This window comes from Tursiops truncatus, chromosome 6, assembly GCF_011762595.2.
Source record: "Tursiops truncatus isolate mTurTru1 chromosome 6, mTurTru1.mat.Y, whole genome shotgun sequence".
NCBI classification, from domain to species: Eukaryota; Metazoa; Chordata; class Mammalia; order Artiodactyla; family Delphinidae; genus Tursiops; species Tursiops truncatus.
Window position 1 is genome coordinate 110840496 of NC_047039.1, and position 20776 is coordinate 110861271.

The following is a 20776-nucleotide window of genomic DNA, read 5'->3' on the forward strand; positions in this document are numbered from 1 at the left end:
GGCTTCTCACTGCGGTGGCTTCTCTTGTGGAGCATGGGCTCTAGGTGCGCGGGCTTCAGTAGTTGTGGCACGCAGGCTTAGTAGTTGTGGCTCGTGGGCTCTAGAGCGCAGGCTCAGTAGCTGTGGCACACGGGCTTAGTTGCTCCGCAGCATGTGGGATCTTTCTGTACCAGGGCTCGAACCCTTGTCCCCTGCATTGGCAGGCGGATTCTTAACCACTGCGCCACCAGGGAAGCCGTGGTGTCATTTTCTTAAACAGTTCAGCAAACGTTACACATGGCCTGCTGAAGGAGGAAATTATGCAAGAAATGTAGTAAATGGCGACTAGCAAATAGCAGAAGCACACAAAACACACATCTCTCCTGCCCCCTAGTGAACATTTAAATTTCTAAACTCTGTTGGTTCAAAGCCATTTTTTTAAAAACATCTTTATTGGAGTATAATTGCTTTACAATGGTGTGTTAATTTCTGCTGTATAACAAAGTGAATCAGCTATACATATACATATATCCCCATATCTCCTCCCTCTTGCGTCTCCCTCCCATCCTCCCTATCCCACCCCTCTAGGTGGTCACAAAGCACAGAGCTGATCTCCCTGTGCTATGCGGCTGCTTCCCACTAGCTATCTGTTTTACATTTGGTAGTGTATATATGTCCATGCCACTCTCTCACTTCATCCCAGCTTACCCTTCCCCCTCCCTGTGTCCCCAAGTCCATTCTTTATGTCTGCATCTTTCTTCCTGCCCTACCCATAGGTTCTTCAGAACCTTTTTTTTTTTTTTAGATTCCATATATATGTGCTAGCATACGGCATACGGTATTTGTTTTTCTCTTTCTGACTTACTTCAGTCTGTATGACAGTCTCTAGGTCCATCCACCTCACTACAAATAACTCAATTTTGTGTCTTTTTATGGCTAATATTCCATTGTATATATGTGCCACATCTTCTTTGTCCATTCATCTGTCGATGGACACTTAGGTTGCTTCCATCTATCTCCTGGCTACTGTAAACAGAGCTGCAATGAACATTGTGGCACATGTCTCTTTTTGAATTATGGTTTTCTCAGGGTATATGCCCAGTAGTGGGATTGCTGGGTCGTATGGTAGTTCTATTTTTAGTTTTTTGGGGAACCTCCATACTGTTCTCCATAGTGGCTGTACCAATCTACATTCCCACCAACAGTGCAAGAGGGTTCCCTTTACTCCACACCCTCTCCAGCATTTATTGTTTGTAGATTTTTTGATGATGGCCATTCTGACTGGTGTGAGGTGATACCTCACTGCAGGTTTGATTTGTATTTCTCTAATGATTAGTGATGTTGAGGATCCTTTCATGTCTTTGTTGGCAATCTGTATATCTTCTCTGGAGAAATGTCTATTTAGGTCTTCTGCCCATTTTTGGATTGGGTTTTTTGTTTTTTTGATATTGAGCTGCAAGAGCTGCCTGTATATTTTGGAGATTAATCCTTTGTCTGTTGCTTCATTTGCAAATATTGTCTCCCATTCTGAGGGTTGTCTTTTCGTCTTGTTTATGGTTTCCTTTGCTGTGCAAAAGCTTTTACGTTTCATTAGGTCCCATTTGTTTATTTTTGTTTTTATTTCCATTTCTCTAGGAGGTGGGTCCGAAAGGATCTTGCTGTGATTTACATCATGGAGTGTTCTGCCTGTGTTTTCCTCTAAGAGTTTTATAGCGTCCAGTCTTACATTTAGGTCTTTAATCCATTTTGAGTTTATTTTTGTGTATGGTGTTAGGAAGTGTTCTAATTTCATTCTTTTACATGTAGCTGTCCAGTTTTCCCAGCACCGCTTATTGAAGAGGCTGTCTTTTCTCCATTGTATATTCTTGTCTCCTTTATCAAAGATAAGGTGACCATTTGTGCGTGGGTTTATCTCTGGGCTCTCTATCTTGTTCCATTGATGTATATTTCTGTTTTTGTGCCAGTACCATGCTGTCTTGATTACTGTAGCTCAAAGCCATTTTTAAGAAAAGCAAAGTAATATTATTTTACAAATCTTTAAGTGTGGTTTTTTAAAAAAATATTTATTTATTTAGGCTGCGCTTGGTCTTAGTTGTGGCATGTGGGATCTTTAGTTGCGGCATGCAGACTCTTAGTTGTGGCATGCATGTGGGATCTAGTTCCCCGATCGAGGATCGAACCCTGGCCCCCTCCATTGGGGGCACGAAGTCTTACTAGAGCACCAGGGAAGTCCCATACAAATCTTTAAGTGTTAATCACAGAAAATACGTGCCATCATTTTGAAAAATAACATACAGACATATAAAGTGAAAGTCTCCCTTTCACTCATGAGAGGGAACGGCTTAATACATCCTTCCAGACTTTTCCATATTAAAAATATATCCATGCACATACTTTTTTTTTTTATACGCATCGGTTTAAAAGGCACATATCAGTTGGTGCAGCCGAGGCTGGCTAGATGCTCACCAAGCCCACCTACTGGCGTACAGCTAGACGACATCTCCCAGCCTCCCCTGTGGTGAGGAGTGGCCATATGCTCAAGGGTGGACAATGGAATATGGTTGAAGTAATGATTGTCACTTCCATGCCCAGCCCATAAAAATCTCCCACACCTGATCCTCTACTCTCTCTCTTCTCCTTCTGCTGTGATGAAGGATGGAAGATGGAAGGAGTCTGGGTCCCTGAATGGCTGCCTGGAGCAGAGCAATGCTCCCCCTCATGGACCTGCATGGGACTGGAGATATCGATAGATAGATAGATTTTTTAAAAAAAACAACGTGCTATCATTTTACATATATATGTATGTGTATATATATATATATAGAGAGAGAGAGATTGAACATCTTTAATGCCAATACATATAAATCTTCCTGATACTTTTTAACAGCTGTGCAGCACTCCACTGTATGGATGTACCAGCATGTATTAAGCATCCTCTTCTCTTTTTTTTTTTTGCAGCACCGCAGCACCATGTGGGATCTTAGTTCCCTGACCAGGGATCAAACCTATGCCCCTTGCATTGGAAGTGTGGAGTCTTAACCACTGGACCACCAGGGAAGTCCCTAAGCATCCTCTTCTTGATGGGCACATGTTGTTTCCGATTTTTTAAAATTATAAACAAAACTGCAATAAATATCAAGGTCAGTATGTCTTGCTCATTCATGTTATTATTTCTGCAGGGCAGGTTCTTATTCCCTATTGTTTTAGATAAGGATACAGAAATACAACAACCTGGGCAGTGGAGAATGACCTGGAATAGTTACATTTGGTTATGGCATGCGTTTGGAGAGATAGTAGAGTGCGGTGTTTCAGATCCTGGAAGAAAGAAAGAACCAGGTCCAAGTTCTGGTCCTGCTCCTTGCTAAGCAACCTTGTACAAGTCACTTAACTTCTCTAAGTCTCAGTTTACTCATCTGTGAAATGAGGGTAATGCTGGTGCCTGCCTCATATTGGTGTATCTGTAAAATGGGGATAATAAAATGGGGATATGAGTACCTACCTCATAAACTGATCAAGGTTCAATGATGAAGGAAGGAAGGAAGGACAGTGACCCCTGAAGGATGGATACAAATGAAGTGAGCCTTAAGATTGTTCCAGCTTAATGCCTGGAGAGAGTTTCCAGGCCGCAGTGCAGGGAAGGGCGACCCAGGCAGAGCCCGGCAGACTCCCTGAGTTGAGGAACAATGCTGAGAGTCTGGGGAGAATAAGGTAGCCAGAGTTCACAGGACAGAGGGGAGATGCACAAGGAACTGCAGGGCTACCTTGTAAAACTTGGTGTGGGGGGAACAGAGCAGGGGAAGAGGCAGGAAAGGGCTTAGTCACACGTGTCCACTTTCTCCTTCTAAATTGAGCAACTCCTCCTGGGGGTGGGGGGTGGGAGTCGGTGCAGGAGTAGAGAGAGGCTACGAGTGTTATGCTATCTGAGCTCTCTCCATCTAGAAGGAAAGAGTGGTGTAGAAATGAAGAAGAAGCAATGCTGTCGACACGCATACCTCAAAGCTCTCCTCCTGGCTCTGGGATTATTCTGAGAGGTGAGTCTGGACCCTCCGTTCCTCTACCTGTCCCCCTGTCGCAGGATCCGCTTGCTCAGTGGGCCATTTGCTATTGTCTTGGTTGATTATTTACCTTGCTGAATAACAAACTATCTCCGGATTTAATAGCTTAAATCTCTGCAGCTCTTGGGTACCAGCAAGAGTTCGCCTAGACAGCCTGCATCTGATCTCAGTGGCATCAGTCAGGGTCAGGGTTTGGAGCATTCACTTACAAAGTGGCTTCTTCAGGAACGTGTTGGACCTCAGTGCTCCTCGACCACTCTCTTTGTCTCCACATGGCTCGGGTTTCTTACAGAACAGCAGTCTTGGAAAACATGCACTAGGAACATGGTGGCTGGCCTCTGAGAGCCTGGAAGCAGCAGCTACCAGGACAGTTAAGGGCCACTCCTGGACCTGGCGGGGCATGCCTTCCATCCCTGCATTCTATTGGTCAAGCCTTCCATCCCTGCGTTCTATTGGTCAAGCCTTCCATCCCTGCATTCTATTGGTTAAGCCTTCCATCCCTGTGTTCTATTGGTCAAGTCTTCCATCCCTATGTCCTATTGGTCAAACTTTTCATCCCTATGTCCCATTGGTCAAACCTTCCATCCCCACGTCCTATTGGTCAAAGCAGTCACAGGGTCCGCCCATATTCAAGGGGGTGGAGCAATGGACTGCACTGCTTTGTGGGGGATGCCAAGGTCACTAAAAAGGACCACCTGGGATGGAAGATGATGTTGTGAGCATTTTTGGGAGGTTAATCTGCCCTAGCCCCTGCTTCCAACCCCGTGTGTATGCCTCCTGGAGTCTCCAGCTCAGACTTTGTCCTGAGTGTCCATGGCCTGCTGAACACCTGCCCAGGCTGTCTTGTAGGCAGCTCAGACTCAAATGTCCAAACCTGGACTCAGCCTTTCAGCCCCTAAACCTGCTTCTCCTCCAGGGTTTCCTATTCAGGAAATGCCACCTCCTTCCATGGGTTGCCCAGTTCAGAAGCCTGGGCGTCCATCTTGCCTCTGCCTTCTTTCAACCCCCATTTACTCAATTACAAATGCCTCGAGGCTTTCCTCTCCACTCCGACCCCACCGCCACTCTCCTTGCTCTTCATCTAGGCCTCCATCTCACACCTGTGTTATGCCAACAGCGCCCTAATGGGCCCCAACCTTCATTCTTGCCCTTGTGGCAACTCGTTCTCTACACTGCGGCCAGAGAAATCTTCCCCATGCTAACCTGATTGTGTCAATGTCCAAATTAAAAAACCTCAGCCACACCCCATCACCCTCAGCACAAAGTACAACCATCCACTCTCATCTTCAACCTCACCTCTCCTTCACCTGGCCCACCAGACACAACCGGGACCCCCGGTCCTCCTCAGCCACTAGAGCTTTCCGGATGTGCTGGGCTCTCCTGACATCTCTGGACCTTGGCAAATCCTGTTCCCTTCACCTAGGACACTCCTCCCCACCCCACCTCCAGCCTTGTCGAGATGGCCCCATCTCTTCCTTCAGGCCTCACTTGAAATGTGACCTTTGAGAAACCCACTACTTTGTAGCTTATCACTCAACTAAAACAATATGTTATCAAGCAAAATCGAATGTATGCACAGTAAACAGCATACGTTTAAAGCGTACAGTGGGATGAGTTTGGACAGATGTACGCACCCATGAATTCACCATCAACAATCAAGATACAGAACATTTCCATCACTCCCAAAGCTTTTCTCGTGCCCTTGGCACTTGACCCCTTCATCCACCACCAGCCCCAGGCAACCACCGCTCTGCTTCCTGTCACTCTAGATTCTTTTGCATTTTCGAGAATGCTATCTAATGGAATCATACTGGTGTGTACTTTTGGTTCCTATCTCGATTTTATACTTTCTTGTTGGCTTTGGGGGCATCTCCCCCTAAAAGAATGCAAGATACACAAGGACAGGGTTTGTGTCATGATGCCTGGCACATAGTAGGTGCCCCATGAATACTTGTTGACTAAATCAATAAACACTATGACCCTAGGTAGTTTCTCTGGGGCAGGAGCTATGTTTGTTTGTTTTTTTAAAATTTATTTATTTATTTATTTAATTTATTTGGTTGAGCCAGGTCTTACTTGCAGCTCCAGGGCTCCTTAAGTTATGGCTCCAGGGCTCCTTAGTTGTGGCATGGAAACTCTTAGTTGTGGCATGCATGTGGGATTTAGTTCCGTGACCAGGGATAGAACCTGGGCCCCCTGCTTTGGGAGCGCAGTTTTATCCACTGCGCCACCAGGGAAATCCCAGGAGCTATGCTGATCTGAGAGACCTTGAGTCTCTCTAGCCAACCAAGAGAGCAGGGGCCTTGCTAAAATTGTCTTCTTGGAAGTCCCTAGCCTTCTCTGGCACCCCTTGCTCTCCCATACCCCCTAGATGTGACAGCTGGTAGACCCATAGTTCCCGGCTCACAGCCTCCTTTTGGAAATCCCCTGCTTTTCTTCTTTAATTGTTTTTGTGGCAAAATATACACAGTATAAAATTTACCGTCTTAACCACGTTTAAGTGTACAGTTCAGGGGCATTAAGTACGTTCACCTTGTTGTGCAACCATCACCAACATTCCGTTTCCAGAACTCTTTCATCTTGCAAAACTGAAACTCTGTACCTATTAAACACTAACTTCCCATTCCACCCTCCGCCCCCACCCCCAGCCCTTGGCAAACACCATTCTACTTTCTGTCTCCATGAATTTGACTACTCTAGGTATCTCACATAAGTGGAATCATACAGTATTGTCTTTTTGTGTCTGGCTTGTTTCACTTAGCGTAATGTCCTCAAGGTTGGTTCATCCATGTCGTAGCATGTGTAGCATCTAACAAATTTCCTTCCTTTTTGATGTTGAATAATAATAATTATATATATATTTTTTGTTCCTTTGTTGTTTGTTTATCCATTCATCCATCAATGGACACTTGGGTTGCTTCTACCTTTTGGCTATTGTGAATAATGCTGCTGTGAACGCGGGTGTACAAATATCTCTCAGAGTCTCTGCTTTCAACTCTTTTGGGTATATACCCAGAAGTAGAATGGCTGGATCATATGGTAATTCTATTTTTAATTTTTTGAGGAACCTCTATACTGTTTTCCACAGTGGCTGGACCATTTGGCATCCCCACCAACAGTGCACAACGGTTCCCGTTTCTCCACATCCTCGCCAACACTTGTTATTTTCTGTTTTGTTTTTTTCTTTTCATAATAGCCATCCTAATGGGTATGAGGGAAAGTCTGCTTCTGAGGGCTGGTTTGTTCCCTCTTCAAGGTCTTCTCCTGAGAAAACACTGGTCTCCAAGCCACGCAAATCTTAATCCTGGGAAATCTCAGCTCTGTCCCAACAGTGGTTCCACAACCTGAGAGTCACCGATGGAAACCTGAGGCAGTTTTGACTTTTTGATGTCAAATGTGTGTATTCATTCAATAGATATGTATTGAGAGCATACCTCGGACAGGGCCTGGGCCCATGGTGGGACCTGGTACCCCAGCTCAGGTTGGCCGTCCCCTTGCCTGCACCCTAAGGAATCCTACTGCGCCATCTCGTCCACCTGGACAGTGGGAAGAGGACCAAGAAGAAGCCTCCTTGCTGGATCCTCTTGGCACCCATCCTTGTTCTCCTGTCTTCTTCCATCTGCTTTTAATTTTACACTATTTAGTCTTATTTTATGAACGCTGTGAGCTATTCTTAATTGTTTTTTTTCCCCAGAACAAGGCAGGGTATAAATAAATAAATGAGAAAATGAAAAAAGAGTGGTCTGTGGATACAATTAGCAGGAGCCTCATTTTAAGCTGACTTAATCAAAATACTCTGCTATGAAGTCTCAGAGATGTAACAGCCCCCAGCATCCCATATACCTTCATACTCATGCCCGCCCCCCCACCCCCGCCAGTGCAGGTGGCGTCAGGACCAGCCCTTCCCAGTGGTCCCCTGCCAGGTCTTCCCAAGGGCATGCCGGGAGTGTTTTGTATGACAACATTCTCCATCACCACGCAGCACTGCTGTGATCTGTGTGGATTTGAGCCCCCATCTCCCTCCTGTAGGTGAACTGGCAGTGCCCTCTGTGTTTTCTGCTTCTCCCATCCTCCCAGGGGTTCTTGCCAGCCTGGCTTTCTTTCCTGCTTCTGCAAACCAGCTCGTAGCTGCCTTCCCTTCCAGTCCTCTGGCACCTAGTTGCTCCCCCTCCACCCCCAAACATCTTTATTATCTTCCTGGTTTATAAAATGAACACGTTTGTTGTAATTTTTTTTTCAGCTAACCGAACTTAGAAAGGAGAAAGGGAAAAGGAAAAACCACCCTAAATCCCACAGTTCTGTGATAATCACTATTAATATTTTGGCAGGGAACCTTTCAGACCTGTTTCTGAAAGTGTGTTCCTTTGAACAACAGCCCTGAGAAAAGCTTCTTAGGGAAAGAAAGGGATTCCATAGCCAAAAGTCCCCAGGAAGAACTACATTATACTCACGGAACATCACAGCTAACAAGCGAGGTAAAGGCACTGAATCCGGCTTTCTTAAAACCCTTGAGAGTAACCCCAGGAACCCAGATTGGAAAACATTATTTCAGGGTCTTTCTAATGAGTTGACCCCATGTACAGGCATTAAAGCACTCTTTAAAAAAAAAGCTTTACAAAAATCAGAATATACTAAATTGCCCTTTTGTAAGATTTTATCTTACATTTTCCCATGTTAATAAGGATATATCATCAATGCAAGTTTAAAATGAATTTTAATAGATGATAAATGCACATGAATTGAGAACCCAATAGATAATAGAAATAGACCCAACAGAAATAGATCCCACAAGTATGTCCAACTGATTTCTTTAAAAAATAAATTTATTTATTTATTTTTGGCTGCGTTGGGTCCTCGTTGCTGCGCGCGGGCTTTCTCTAGTTGCGGAGAGCGGGGGCTACTCTTCGTTGTGGTACGCGGACTTCTCACCGCGGTGGCTTCTCTTGCTGCAGAGCACGGGCTCTAGGCGCGCAGGCTCAGTAACTGTGGCCTGCAGGCTTAGTTGCTCCGTGGCATGTGGGATCTTCCCGGACCAGGGCTCGATCCTGTGTCCCCTGCTTTGGCAGGCGGATTCTTAACCACTGCACCACCAGGGAAGTCCCTGCCCAACTGATTTTTGACAAAGGTGCAAAAAAAGAATTCAGAGGAGGAAATAGAGCCTTTTAAACAAATAGTCCTGGAGCAAGTGGCCATCCATATGCAAAAATATGAACATCACCTTAAGTCTCATACTTTGTACAAAAATTAGCTCAGAATGAATCTCAGACTTAAATGTAAAATGTAAAACTATAAAACTTTTAGAGGAAAAAAAGGGAAAACCATTTGGATCTAAAGGCCCTTTTAAGAGAATGAAAAGACAAGCTATACACTGAGAGAAAATACTTGCAAACTACATATCTGATAAAAGAGTAGTATACAGAATACACAACTCTCTAAACTCAACATTTTAAAAAAAATGAACAGGACTTCCCTGGTCACACAGTAGTTAAGAATCCGCCTGTGGATGCAGGGGATATGGGTTTGATCCCTGGTCCAGGAAGATCCCACATGTCGCGGAAAAACTAAGCCCGTGTGCCGCAACTACTGAGCCTGCGCTCTAGAGCCCACGAGCCACAACTACTGAGCCTACGCGCTGCAACTACTGAAGCCCATGCACCTAGAGCCCGTGCTCCACAACAAGAGAAGCCACGGAATGAGAAGCACCACAATGAAGAGTAGCCCCCTCTCGCCACACCTAGAGAAAGCCTGCGCACAGCAGCAAAGATCCAACGCAGTCAAAAAATAAATAGAAATGTTTTTAAAAGTTTTTAAAAAAATTTAAAACTGAACAATCCAATTAGAAAATGGGCAAAAGACATGAAAACACATTTCACTGAAGAGGATACACAACTTACAAGAACGCACATGAAAAGATGTTCAACATCATTAGCCATTAGGGAAATGAAAATTAAAACCACAGTGAGGTATCACAGCATGCCTGTCAGAACGGTGAAAATGAAAAACGTGAGAACACTTTTTCTGGTGAGGATGCAGAGAAACTGGCTCACTCATACATTGCTGGTGGGAATGGAACAGGGTACAGCCCTCTAGAAAACAGCTGGGCAGTTTCTTAGAAAACTAAACATGCAACCGTCATATCCAGCAGTTACACCACTGGGCATATATCCCAGAAAAATGAAAACTTGTGTTCACACAAAAACCTGTACACCATCGAACACAACTCAGCAATAAAAAGGAATCAACTCTTTTTTTTTTTTTTTTTTTTGCGGTACGCGGGCCTCTCACTGCTGTGGCCTCTCCCGTTGCGGAGCACAGGCTCCGGACGCGCAGGCTTAGCGGCCGTGGCTCATGGGCCCAGCCGCTCTGTGGCATGTGGGATCTTCCCGGACCGGGGCACGAACCCGTGTCCCCTGCATCGGCAGGCGGACTCTCAACCACTGCGCCACCAGGGAAGCCCAGGAATCAATTCTTGATACAACAGCTGGATAGATCTCCAGAGAACTACATTGAATTAAAAAAAGCCAGTCCGCAAAGCTATATATTGTATGATTCCATGTATATGAAGTTTGCGGAATAAAATAATTATAAGGGTGAAGAACAGATTAGTGATTGCCAGCAGTTACAGAGGGGGTGGGAGCAGGAGGGAAGCGGGTGTAACTATAAATGGAAAACAGGTAGGATAGCTGTGGTGATGGGGATGTCCTGTATCTTGGCTGTGTAGATGTCAGTATGGTAGTTGAACTATCGTATAAGAGTTTTGCAAGATGTTAACCATTTGATAAAGGATACCTGGGATCTCTCTGTATTATTTCTTACAACTATGTGTGAATCTAGTTATCTCAAAATAAAACATTAAAAAAATCACAAAGGTATTTAGACAATGAAAAGTAGGCGCCCCCCCACCCCCTCCCCCGCCGGGAAACACCCACTGATCAGTTTCTGCACCTCTGTTTCTAAAAGTTGTGCTGTATCTCACCGGCTGGATGTGCCATATTTTATTGAACCAATTCCACGTTGTTAGAGTTACATTGTTCCTAATTTTTACCATTACAAGCCATGTTATTATGAGCATCCTTGTGTATATATCTTTGCTAGAAGTGACATTTCTGGGTCAGGAAATGTGCATATGTGAAACATTGATACATGTTGCCATATTGTCCTCTAGAAAGACTGTATCAATTTATACTTTCACTTGACGGATTCATCCTCTGACTAACAATCCCTTTCTCTCCTCACTAATCCACACTTTAAATTAAGAAAGGGCATAGCCAATAAAAATCCTGGATAAACTTTATTTCTATATTACATACAACCCAGGGTGTCAGAATGAAAAACAGAGGCACACCTTCCTTATTTACAAATTCCTACGAGGCAAATGCACCAGCTCATCACTTAGATTGTTTTTTAAAATGAAAAGACAATGCTCTAGATTTTGAAAACAAGAGGGAGGGGATATGGAGATGTAAGTATACATATAGATGATTCACTTTGTTATACAGCAGCAACTAACACAACAATATAAAGCAATTATATTCCAATAAAGACGTTTAAAAAAAATCCACCATTGCTAGCTTTGATATAACATTTCCTTTAGTCTTTACCTGAGAAGTCTTCTTGAAATCCTTTCTACTCTCACTTTTGCTGCTCTGAAAAACAAACTGTGTAACCTCTCATTTGCTAGAGGGGGGAAAACGTTAATTTTCACAGTTTGCCTTACCCAGAAAGGTAGAATAAGACAACCCGAAGGTTAGAACTGGAGGGAGCATCAGCTTGGGTTGGCGAAGTCAGTACCGGGCCAAAGAGTTCTACCTGTGACTCCCTATGCTGTCACTTATGGATTGGGAGGTCTTGGTCAAGTTATTTAAATGTTTTAAAATCTGTGTCCTGGGGGACTTCCCTGGTGGTCCAGTGGTAAAGAATCTGCCTTCCAATGCAGGGGACGCAGGTTCGATCCCTGGTTGGGGAACTAAGATCCCACATGCTGCAGGGCACCTAAGCCCTCTCGCCACAGCTACTGAGTTCGTGTGCCACAACTAGAGAGAAACCCGAGCACCCCAACAAAGATCCCGCATGCCACAACTCAGACCTGATGCAGCCAAGAAAATAAATAAATATTAAAAAAAAAATCTGTGTCCTGGAGTGTAAAATGGATATAATAATAGTGACCATTCTTGTAAGGCAGGGAGTGATACTATAGCTCGATGCCTTCACAGGAAGGATGGAGACAGGGAGGTCCAAGGAAGGGAGATGATTCACAGAATATCAACTGGTCAAGGGAGAGGTCAGGACTGGAAGAGAGCGCTCCTGGCTCCCACCCACGGCCATCAAAGCCCACTGTCACCAAAGCCACTCTGAGCCATCTACCTTGTTGTAAACCTAAGGGAGGAAAAGTGACTTAGCTGAGTAAGCGCTCAAGAAACGACGTAGCACGGCGATCCATGGAGGCATGCCGTGTTTTTGCATTTGTGTCCATAGAAAGCTGCTACCTCATAGACAGATGAAGCAGGTAGAGGCAGCTTTGGCCAAAAGGCTCCAAATCCCCCACCCTTTTCCCGACCCACGTGACTTGAATGCTCTTAGAGTCTGGCCCTGCTACCAAATGTGCCTTCGTGTAAAACCCACAAACGCGAATCTGCGCTCACAGCTTTTCCCCTCTAATTAAAATAGCTTTTATTGGCTTTTTTTTTCATATTGCAAAAGCTATAACACTTTCATTACAGGGGGATAAAAAAAAGGTAAAAATATAGAGAAGCAAAAAGAAAGGGGCAAAAAGCCACAACCCTATCCTATAGCTTTGAACTAGGAAATCAACTAAGTACATTTCAGGAAAGGAAGCCCTCTAGCAGGATGCTTTGGGGTCTTGAAAACAGTGAACAAAAGCCAGCATCCCTGGGAACTTGTCCGGCTTCACACGGATTGTCCCAGAAGGGTCCCAGAGCAGTCCTCAGGCCCATCAGGCCTCAGAGTCCTACCCACCACTGCCCTGCGCTGCCACGTACTTAGCGCTCCCCCCTTCCCGCCATGTCTCTCGGCTTTCATTTTATTGCTAGAGTTTTTAAAGGTTTAACACACATACAATAAAGCAGGATGGTCTTACGTGTACAGCTTGATGATTTTTCACGTGTTCACACCTGTATAGCCATCAACCAGGATGAAATCTACAACATTTAAGTGCACACACAGGTCCCCCACCAACCTCCTGGGGACAGCCACTGCTTTGGCCTCTCCCACCGCAGATTCACTTAGCCTGGGTTTGAATTTCATATAAATGGGAAGTTTGGGTCTTTCCATTGCTTAACGTTATGCCTATGACATTCATGTATGCTGTGCGTGTAGCCCTTTTACATGGCTGCCTAATATTCCATTACAGGAAATGTGCACAACTACCACAGTTTGTGCATCTGTTTTTCCATTGATGGATGTTTGGGTTGTTTCCAGGTTTGGACCATGACCACTAAAGCAGTCGTGGACCTTGTACCTGTCTTTTGATGGACAGAGTGTGTGTGTTTCCTGAGTCCAGGTATATACCCAGTGAACGGCTTTGCTGGGTCTTAGGGTGTATGTGTCCTTAGCTTCAGTAGGTACTGCCAAACATTTTCCCCAAGTGGTTGCGTCAGTTTACACTCCTGCCTGTCTCTTGTCTCTTAGAATGTGCCATGATGATGTAGGTAATCGCAAAACACACACCTGCAAGGAGTCCCACTATTTTCCTAAACTCCATTTAAGGTGACACCTTAAATGCACTAGAGTGGACACCATATGCACTGGAGTTCTGTCTTTCCGTTTTCCTTCTCAACTATGTACACCTCCTCCACGTGGTCCACACGCACACACACACACACACACACACACACGCACACACACACGCACACCCGAGCCAAGGCACCTGATCCAGCCCAATTTGTAGTCACACACTCTTCCCTGTGCCTGGTGAGGTCTTGCAGGCTGCTCCGGGGGTGGCCGACTTATGTCCTGGTTGGGGGTCACTGAGTGGTCCTGCCCGCACAGGACCGGGCAACGCGAGGAGCCTCTGCAGCTCTAGTGTGTGAAGGGCAAGGGCGAGTGTCCCTCTGGACGGCCTGGCTGTGGCCAGAGTCCTGTGTGGAACCACTAGGGGGCGACACAGCCCCGCAGAAGGACCGTGCGGCCCGGCTCCATGCGTCGGCCGGGCACAAGGACAGGAGCTGGCCGGGCAGTGGCCGACCTTGCTTCTCACTCCTCAGGGGCCCGCCTTTCTCCCCGCCCCCCCCCTCTGGGGTGGTGCGCCGGGCCCTGGGCAGGAGATCCAAGATCCGCTTGGCTCCTGCCCCGCACCAGCTTTGGGATTTGGGAGGATCATTCAACTCCTCTGTGCCTCAGTTTCCACACCTGTAAAATGGCAATAATAACGTCTTGCTAACTTTGTGGGTCTATTGTGAGGCTTGGTGCCAGTAATAATTATTGGTGACTGCTATGATCTGTCAGGTGCTTACTCTCAGCTGGAGTCTGTGCAGAGCTTGGCGCTGGTGCTTTGAAGCATTCTCCCCTAGAATCCTCACCTCTGCCCTCTGAGGACCTGGGAGGGGAGGGGGCCGAGGAGCCACGACAGCAGCCACATCTATACACCTCCCCATCCCCCACAAGCCCAAGCGAGGTGCTCTGCTCCTTGCTGGACATGCACTCAGCTCCTTCCTTTACCCCACAGCCCACCATGATGGGGGCTGTAACGATCGCCACTGCACAGAGGGGGAAACTGAGGGTCAAACTGACCCACCGAGTCGCAGGAGCCAGGCTGGGGTTCCCCAACTCCACCCACGCAGTCTGGCCACAGAGCCCCTGATCTGAGTCGCTGGGTCGTTTGTGAGGCCTGCGGCATCACGTGCATACGTGGCTGTCACCTCCCCAGGTGGCATCTGTACTACTGTTATCGTGATGTCAGGCAGCAAGGGCAGCTGCAAACCCAGAGCTGGCTTCCCGGGGCTCACTGCACCCCCCAACCCCCAACCTTGCTTCTCTCCCCGCAGTGTGAGGAGCTAGAGCAGAATCAGTGCTTTTCTTTCCATTTTTTAAATAAATTTACTTATTTAATTTATGTATTATTTTTGGTTGCGTTGGGTCTTCACTGCTGCACGCAGGCTTTCTCTAGTGGCGGTGAGTGGTCTTTGCTATGGCGCGCGGGCTTCTCATTGCAGTGGCCTCTCTTGTTGCGGAGCACGGGCTCTAGGCGCATGGGCTTCAGTAGTTGTGGTGCGCAGGCCTCAGTAGTTGTGGCTCGAGGCCTCTAGAGCGCAGGCTCAGTAGTTGTGACACATGGGCTTAGTTGCTCCGCGGCACGTGGGATCTTCCCAGACCAGGGCTCGAACCCGTGTCCCCTGCATTGGCAGGCGGATTCTTAACCACTGCACCACCAGGGAAGCCCAGAATCAGTGCTTTTCAATCAATGCCCCTTGGAGGTGCCCCAAAGGTCCTGCAGGTCAGAGGGACCGGGGGTAGGTGAGGAGTCCCCTGGTGTCGAGCCCTGCTCCCCACTTCCTGTCAGAGCAGCTCTTACAGGCTTTGTATATTTTAATTCTGGAAAAAGAGCTCTGATGCTAAAATTAACGCCCAAAATGTTTAAAACTACTAGACTAGATAATTCCTGAGGTCCCTCTGAGTTCTAAATATGTTATGAACTCCTTTCTTGAACCTATTTCTATTTTTAGCTGGCAAATTCAATTTACCTTTTCCCTACTGAGTGCAGACTTCTATTTTTGTCTTGTTTTGTTCTTTTTTAATCTTAAAATTTTCCTTCTCACGTTGCAGGCACTCCCCACCTGCACATCCAGTTTTGGAGGCCCCAGCTTTTCTATGAAGTCTCTATTCTACCCTGTTTCTGGCTCTATTTTCAGGACCTCACTGGCTCCAGCCACATTCCTCCTGTTTTCTCATTCTGGATTGGAAGCCTAACCTTCCCCTCTGGGGTTCTTCACAAGACCACCCTTTAACATAATCGATCTGGCCCTTTCCTAGCCCAAATCTGCGATATTTCTCACAGAACAGCTACTAGAAGCCCATGTGGCGTTCCAGGGACGGGGGACCAGGGTCTGGTGGAAGGGAATTTGCTAATAACAAGTGAGACCGGAAAGAGGAAAAAGGAAAAAGAAACAAAGGAAGAAGAGGCTCACATATACATGCACATTGTTTTTCATCATCATTTTCTGATCTGTGCTTCCAACCTTCTCATTTGAATGCAGAGTTGAGTCCATTTTACTTGAATAAATTCCACATTTTAAGCAGTTTTCAGGGTACATGAGAAAGAGGGTGCCTTTGACCCTAGCACTCCTGAGAGCATTTTAATGGCCCCTATTCTGCTGGGGAATAAAGTCACGTGGTAAGAAAGCCCACTTTACCTGTAAAAAAACTCTCTTCCAGCCTAACCCACAGCCCAGCTCTGAAGGAGAGGCTCACCCTTTCTACAGACACCACCGTCCTCTGAAGGACACAGCGTCCTTCACGACAGTCTCCCCTTCCCCAGCACGAGAACGAGATGATCAATCGCGTCAGCCATTGATCAATCCAGAAGTGCACGTGGCCTGCCTCACGTGGACCTCGTAGCGTTAGGAGCTGTAAGAAAACTGAGAGTCTCGACATGCAAGACGGAATTGTGGCTTGAGAGGGACACGGCCTTGGCTTTCGGCACAGCATGAAATGCAGCATGAACGCTAAGAGAGGGGGTGCTCAGAACAAAAGCCACATCTTTGCCCCAACCCTCAAGGCCATGCCTGAGCTCCCGTCCTCCCTGGGGGCCCCCTCACCTCTGCTCACCGTTCTCTGGCCACATGGACCCTCCTTCAGCGACAGCAATGGGCCAACCTCTGGTATCCTCCAGCCCTGCCCACGTGGAGCCCACGCCCCCAGTCTCCCCTCAACACTCGCTGGCCTGACCGTCACCAATCAGAGAACCCCCAAAGGAAATGAAGTTCCTCCACTACCGTCACCCCCTCTTAGGACCCCCGCCCTTCGTGGCACAGGACAGCAGCTCTAAGAGGGTGATTACGTGTTATTTGTTCAATCTTGGCTTCCCAGACTGGACCGTGACTTCGGCGTCTGTCTGCCCCGGCCTCCAGCCCAGGGCTCACAACAGGTGCCCAGTGATTGTTTGTCGAATAAATGCGAACATCAGCTGATGAGCTAACTGAACAGCTGGACCACAGGGGCAGAGCACGAGTGAAAGGGGCAACCTCGTGGGCAGGAGCTGACAGGAATGCTTCCCGGGGGGCTACACCCTGTGCCTAGCCCAGGACCAGGCCCCCTGGGGGTGGGGGGCGATGGTGGGCAGGCAGGGGATGAGACGAACCTGCCATCTGGGGCATGAGGACACGGGCAGGAGACGGAGCAATGTAGCCCAGAGATGGCTCAGGCCGGTGTGCCGGTGGGGCTGTCGTGCAGGGAGGGAGGTCAGCCCGGCTGCGGGGGGTAGGGGTGAGGGCGTGTCCTCTCCATGGGAACGAGCCTTTAAATGATTAATGCAATTGCTAGTTATTGAGGGCCTACTGCGTGCCAGCACGGGTTCCTGGGTGCTATGGGTATAGCGATAAACCAAGTCCCTGACATCATGGAGTGTCCACTCCAAGTGGAGGAAGACATTAAACCAAGTCCATGTCCATTCATCTGTTAATGGACATTCGGATTCCCCCCAGTTTTTGGCTGTCACGAATTTAAAAGCTACGGCACATCAGTTCACGGGACTAGTGCTCAGCAAACAAACGGAAGGAACTACGGATACACACAACCGCACGATGATGCTGAATGAAAGAAGTTAGATTAAAAAAAAATTATTAGAGAATTTCATTATATACAATTCTAGAAAATGCAGACTAATCGACGGTGAAAGAAAGTAGGTCAGTGGTTGTGTGGGGACATTGGGGGCTGGGAGGGACCACACAGGGGCACGAGAGAACTTTTGGGGGGTGAGGGGTGGCGTATTAGTTTGCTGGGCTGCTGGAATAAAGCACCACAGGCCGGGTGGCTGAAACAACAGAAGTCTATTTTCTGTCTTCGGGGCTAGAAGTCTGATCAAGGTGTTGGCAGGGCTGCTTCCTTCTAGGCCTCTCTCCTTGGCTTGCAGACAACCATCTTCTCCCTGTGTCCTCACGTGGTCTCCCCTCTGTGCCTGTCTGTGTCCTAATCTCCTCTTCTTGTAAGGACACCAGTCATGTTGGATTAGCGCCCTTCCTAGTGCCCTCATTTTAACGTAATCACCTCTACAAAGACGCCATCTCCAAATGTGGTCACATTCTGAGGTCCTGAGGGTCAGGACACGGACATATGAATTTTTAGAAGGACACAATTCAGCCCATAACAAGTATGGTCACTATCTTTATGGTAGTGATGACTTCACAGGCATAAAAAGTATCAAATAGGGGGTTTCCCTGGTGGCGCAGTGGTTGAGAGTCCGCCTGCCAATGCAGGGGACACGGGTTCGTGCCCCGGTCCGGGAAGATCCCACATGCCTTAGAGCGGCTGGGCCCGTGAGCCATGGCCGCTGAGCCTGCGCGTCCGGAGCCTGTGCTCCGCAATGGGAGAGGCCACAACAGTGAGAGGCCCGCGTACCGAAAAAAAAAAAAAAAAAAAAAACTATCAAATTGAACGCTTTAAATATGTGTATGTCAATTACTCCTCCAGAGAGCCGTTAGAAAACAAGTAAACAAATACATCACACTTGGGGGGTGATATGTGCCGTGAGTGGGGGGGGGGGCCCGCAGGGTGGCAGGAGGGGTGGTGAGGACCCGCTGCAAAGAGCTGGAAGGAAGCCAGGATGGGGGAGCCCCCCTGGGAGAGGGCAGAGCTGGAGACACACATTGGAGAATGATTCTGCATTTATATTGTTCCATATTTTGAATGATAAGAAGCACTTTAAAAGGGGGAGAGGGGCCAGTCTCAGGGCATCCTGGCAGGGGAGTAGAGGTCTCTCTAAATGCCAGGAGACTTCAGTAATTAGTTCAGATGTGGTAAGTGTTCTTACAGTCATTCCAATTTTGGCTAGAAAACAAGTGTAAGAACTGAATTTTTTTTTTAAATAGACTTTATATTTTTAGAGCTGTTTTAGGTTCACAGTAAAACAGCAGAAAGTACAGAGATTTCCTGTATACCTCCTCCCCACTATCAACATCCCCACCAGCTGGTACATTTGTTACAATCAATGAACCTACACTGACACATCATTGTCACCCAGAGTCCATAGTTTACATGAGGATTCACGCCTGGTGTTGTACGGTCGGTGGGTTTGGACAAAGGTATAATGACATGTACCCGTATAGAGTATTTTCACTGCCCTAAAAATCCTGTGGCTGCCTATTCCTTCCTTCCTCTGCACAACACCTGGCAAACACTGATCTTTTTACTGTCTGCATAGTTTTGCCTTTTCCAGAATGTCATCTATTTGGAATCATATAATACGTAGCGTTTTCAGATTGGCTTCTTTCACTGAGTGATATGCCTTTAACTCTCCTGGCTGCACAGCTCAGCGTAATACTCCACTGTATGGACGTACCACAGTTTGTTCATCCAGTCATCTACTGAAGGGCCTCTTGGTTGCTAAGGATTTTTTCAAACAACGGTTTTCATTAATGAATTCAGAGGCGTGTGTAGGAAGACCCAAAGTGAAGAAATACAGGGTTTATTGGAGGTAATGATGATGTTAAAGCAGGAGTCACCGCTGTTTGCTGCAGGCTTGGCAAAGGGCTTCATCTTGCGTGCCAACCCTGACTCGTTCATTTATTCCACATGCATTTACTGAGCACCGACCACATCCAGGCACCATTCTAGACCACGTTCTGGGGATACACTTCAAACAAAACGGACATACTTGCTGACCGCATGGAGCGTCCCGTCTAGCGGTCTGGAAGGTGGATTGAGACAGGCAGCCTGGGATTGGAGAGGATTCTGAGGCTGGTGGGGCTCTGTGGGGAGGAGACTGTGACTCCTTAGTGATGACAGCTGTCAGGAGAGGTACCAGGGCTCCCTGTTTGCCACAACTGTCCTGGCTCATGGCTGTCGTCCCAGTGTAATCACTAACAGCCCCTTTCCTTGGGGAGCTTTCTGGCTGTGAGGTTGGGGCAGTGGGAGGGGGGCAGTTTTCCTGCCCTCCTTGGCCCAGGAGAATCACAGGAAACGTGCAGAGCCTGGAAGGTCTAAAAATCTTTCTGTTAATTCAAATCCCTGAGATCAGTCACTAAATTTAGATTTTTTCTAGATTTAAATATTAATTTCATTGATTGTATTCTTTAGATCAAAACTAGAAGATGTCTGTCTCAGGGGGAAAAAAAACCCCAATAAATTATATATTGAAAACATTATCTTGAAGATAATGTCATAGGGAAGGAATTAAGAACTGCGTATTGGGGATAGGTGAAAAGAAGTCAGAGGGCGAAGATGTAAAACAGGTTTGTGACTTATGGTGTCTTTTAAAAAATTAACATATGTTGCTTTTAAAAAATTGATCACCTGCTCCACACCAGACTCTGCGCTAGGTACTCGAATATCACATTTAACTCTCTCAAAGTCCTCTGTGGTGTGTGCTTTTTATCAAAGGGGAGTCCGTCGGCCTTGGAGGAGGAAGTGGGAGAGGGGGGATCTGAATTGGAATCCACAACTTTCCCATGTGCGAGGCGGTCTCTCGAGCCTCGTGGGGAATGACCCTATTTCCTAGGAAGTATCTCACCTTCCGCTGAAAACTCCAAGTAAATAAGGTAGCATCACTCCCTCCACCCCTCCCAGACACC

The 20776-nt window shown here is 47.0% G+C and overlaps 1 protein-coding gene across 3 annotated transcripts in view; it reads right to left on the reverse strand.

Annotated features, from left to right (window-relative positions):
• RAPGEF1 (Rap guanine nucleotide exchange factor 1) overlaps positions 1 to 20776 on the reverse strand; it is a 232168-nt gene that overhangs the window by 147091 nt on the left and 64301 nt on the right. For 2 of the 3 annotated variants that reach the window (XM_033858918.1, XM_033858916.1), the window contains exon 1: positions 4244 to 4451. The exons of the other annotated variant lie outside the window; for it this stretch is intronic. In XM_033858918.1, the coding sequence (XP_033714809.1) occupies positions 4244 to 4445 (202 nt within the window). In that variant the 5' untranslated portion in view covers positions 4446 to 4451. Of the gene's footprint in view, positions 1 to 4243; positions 4452 to 20776 lie in introns of those variants that run through there. 3 annotated transcript variants of the gene reach the window in all.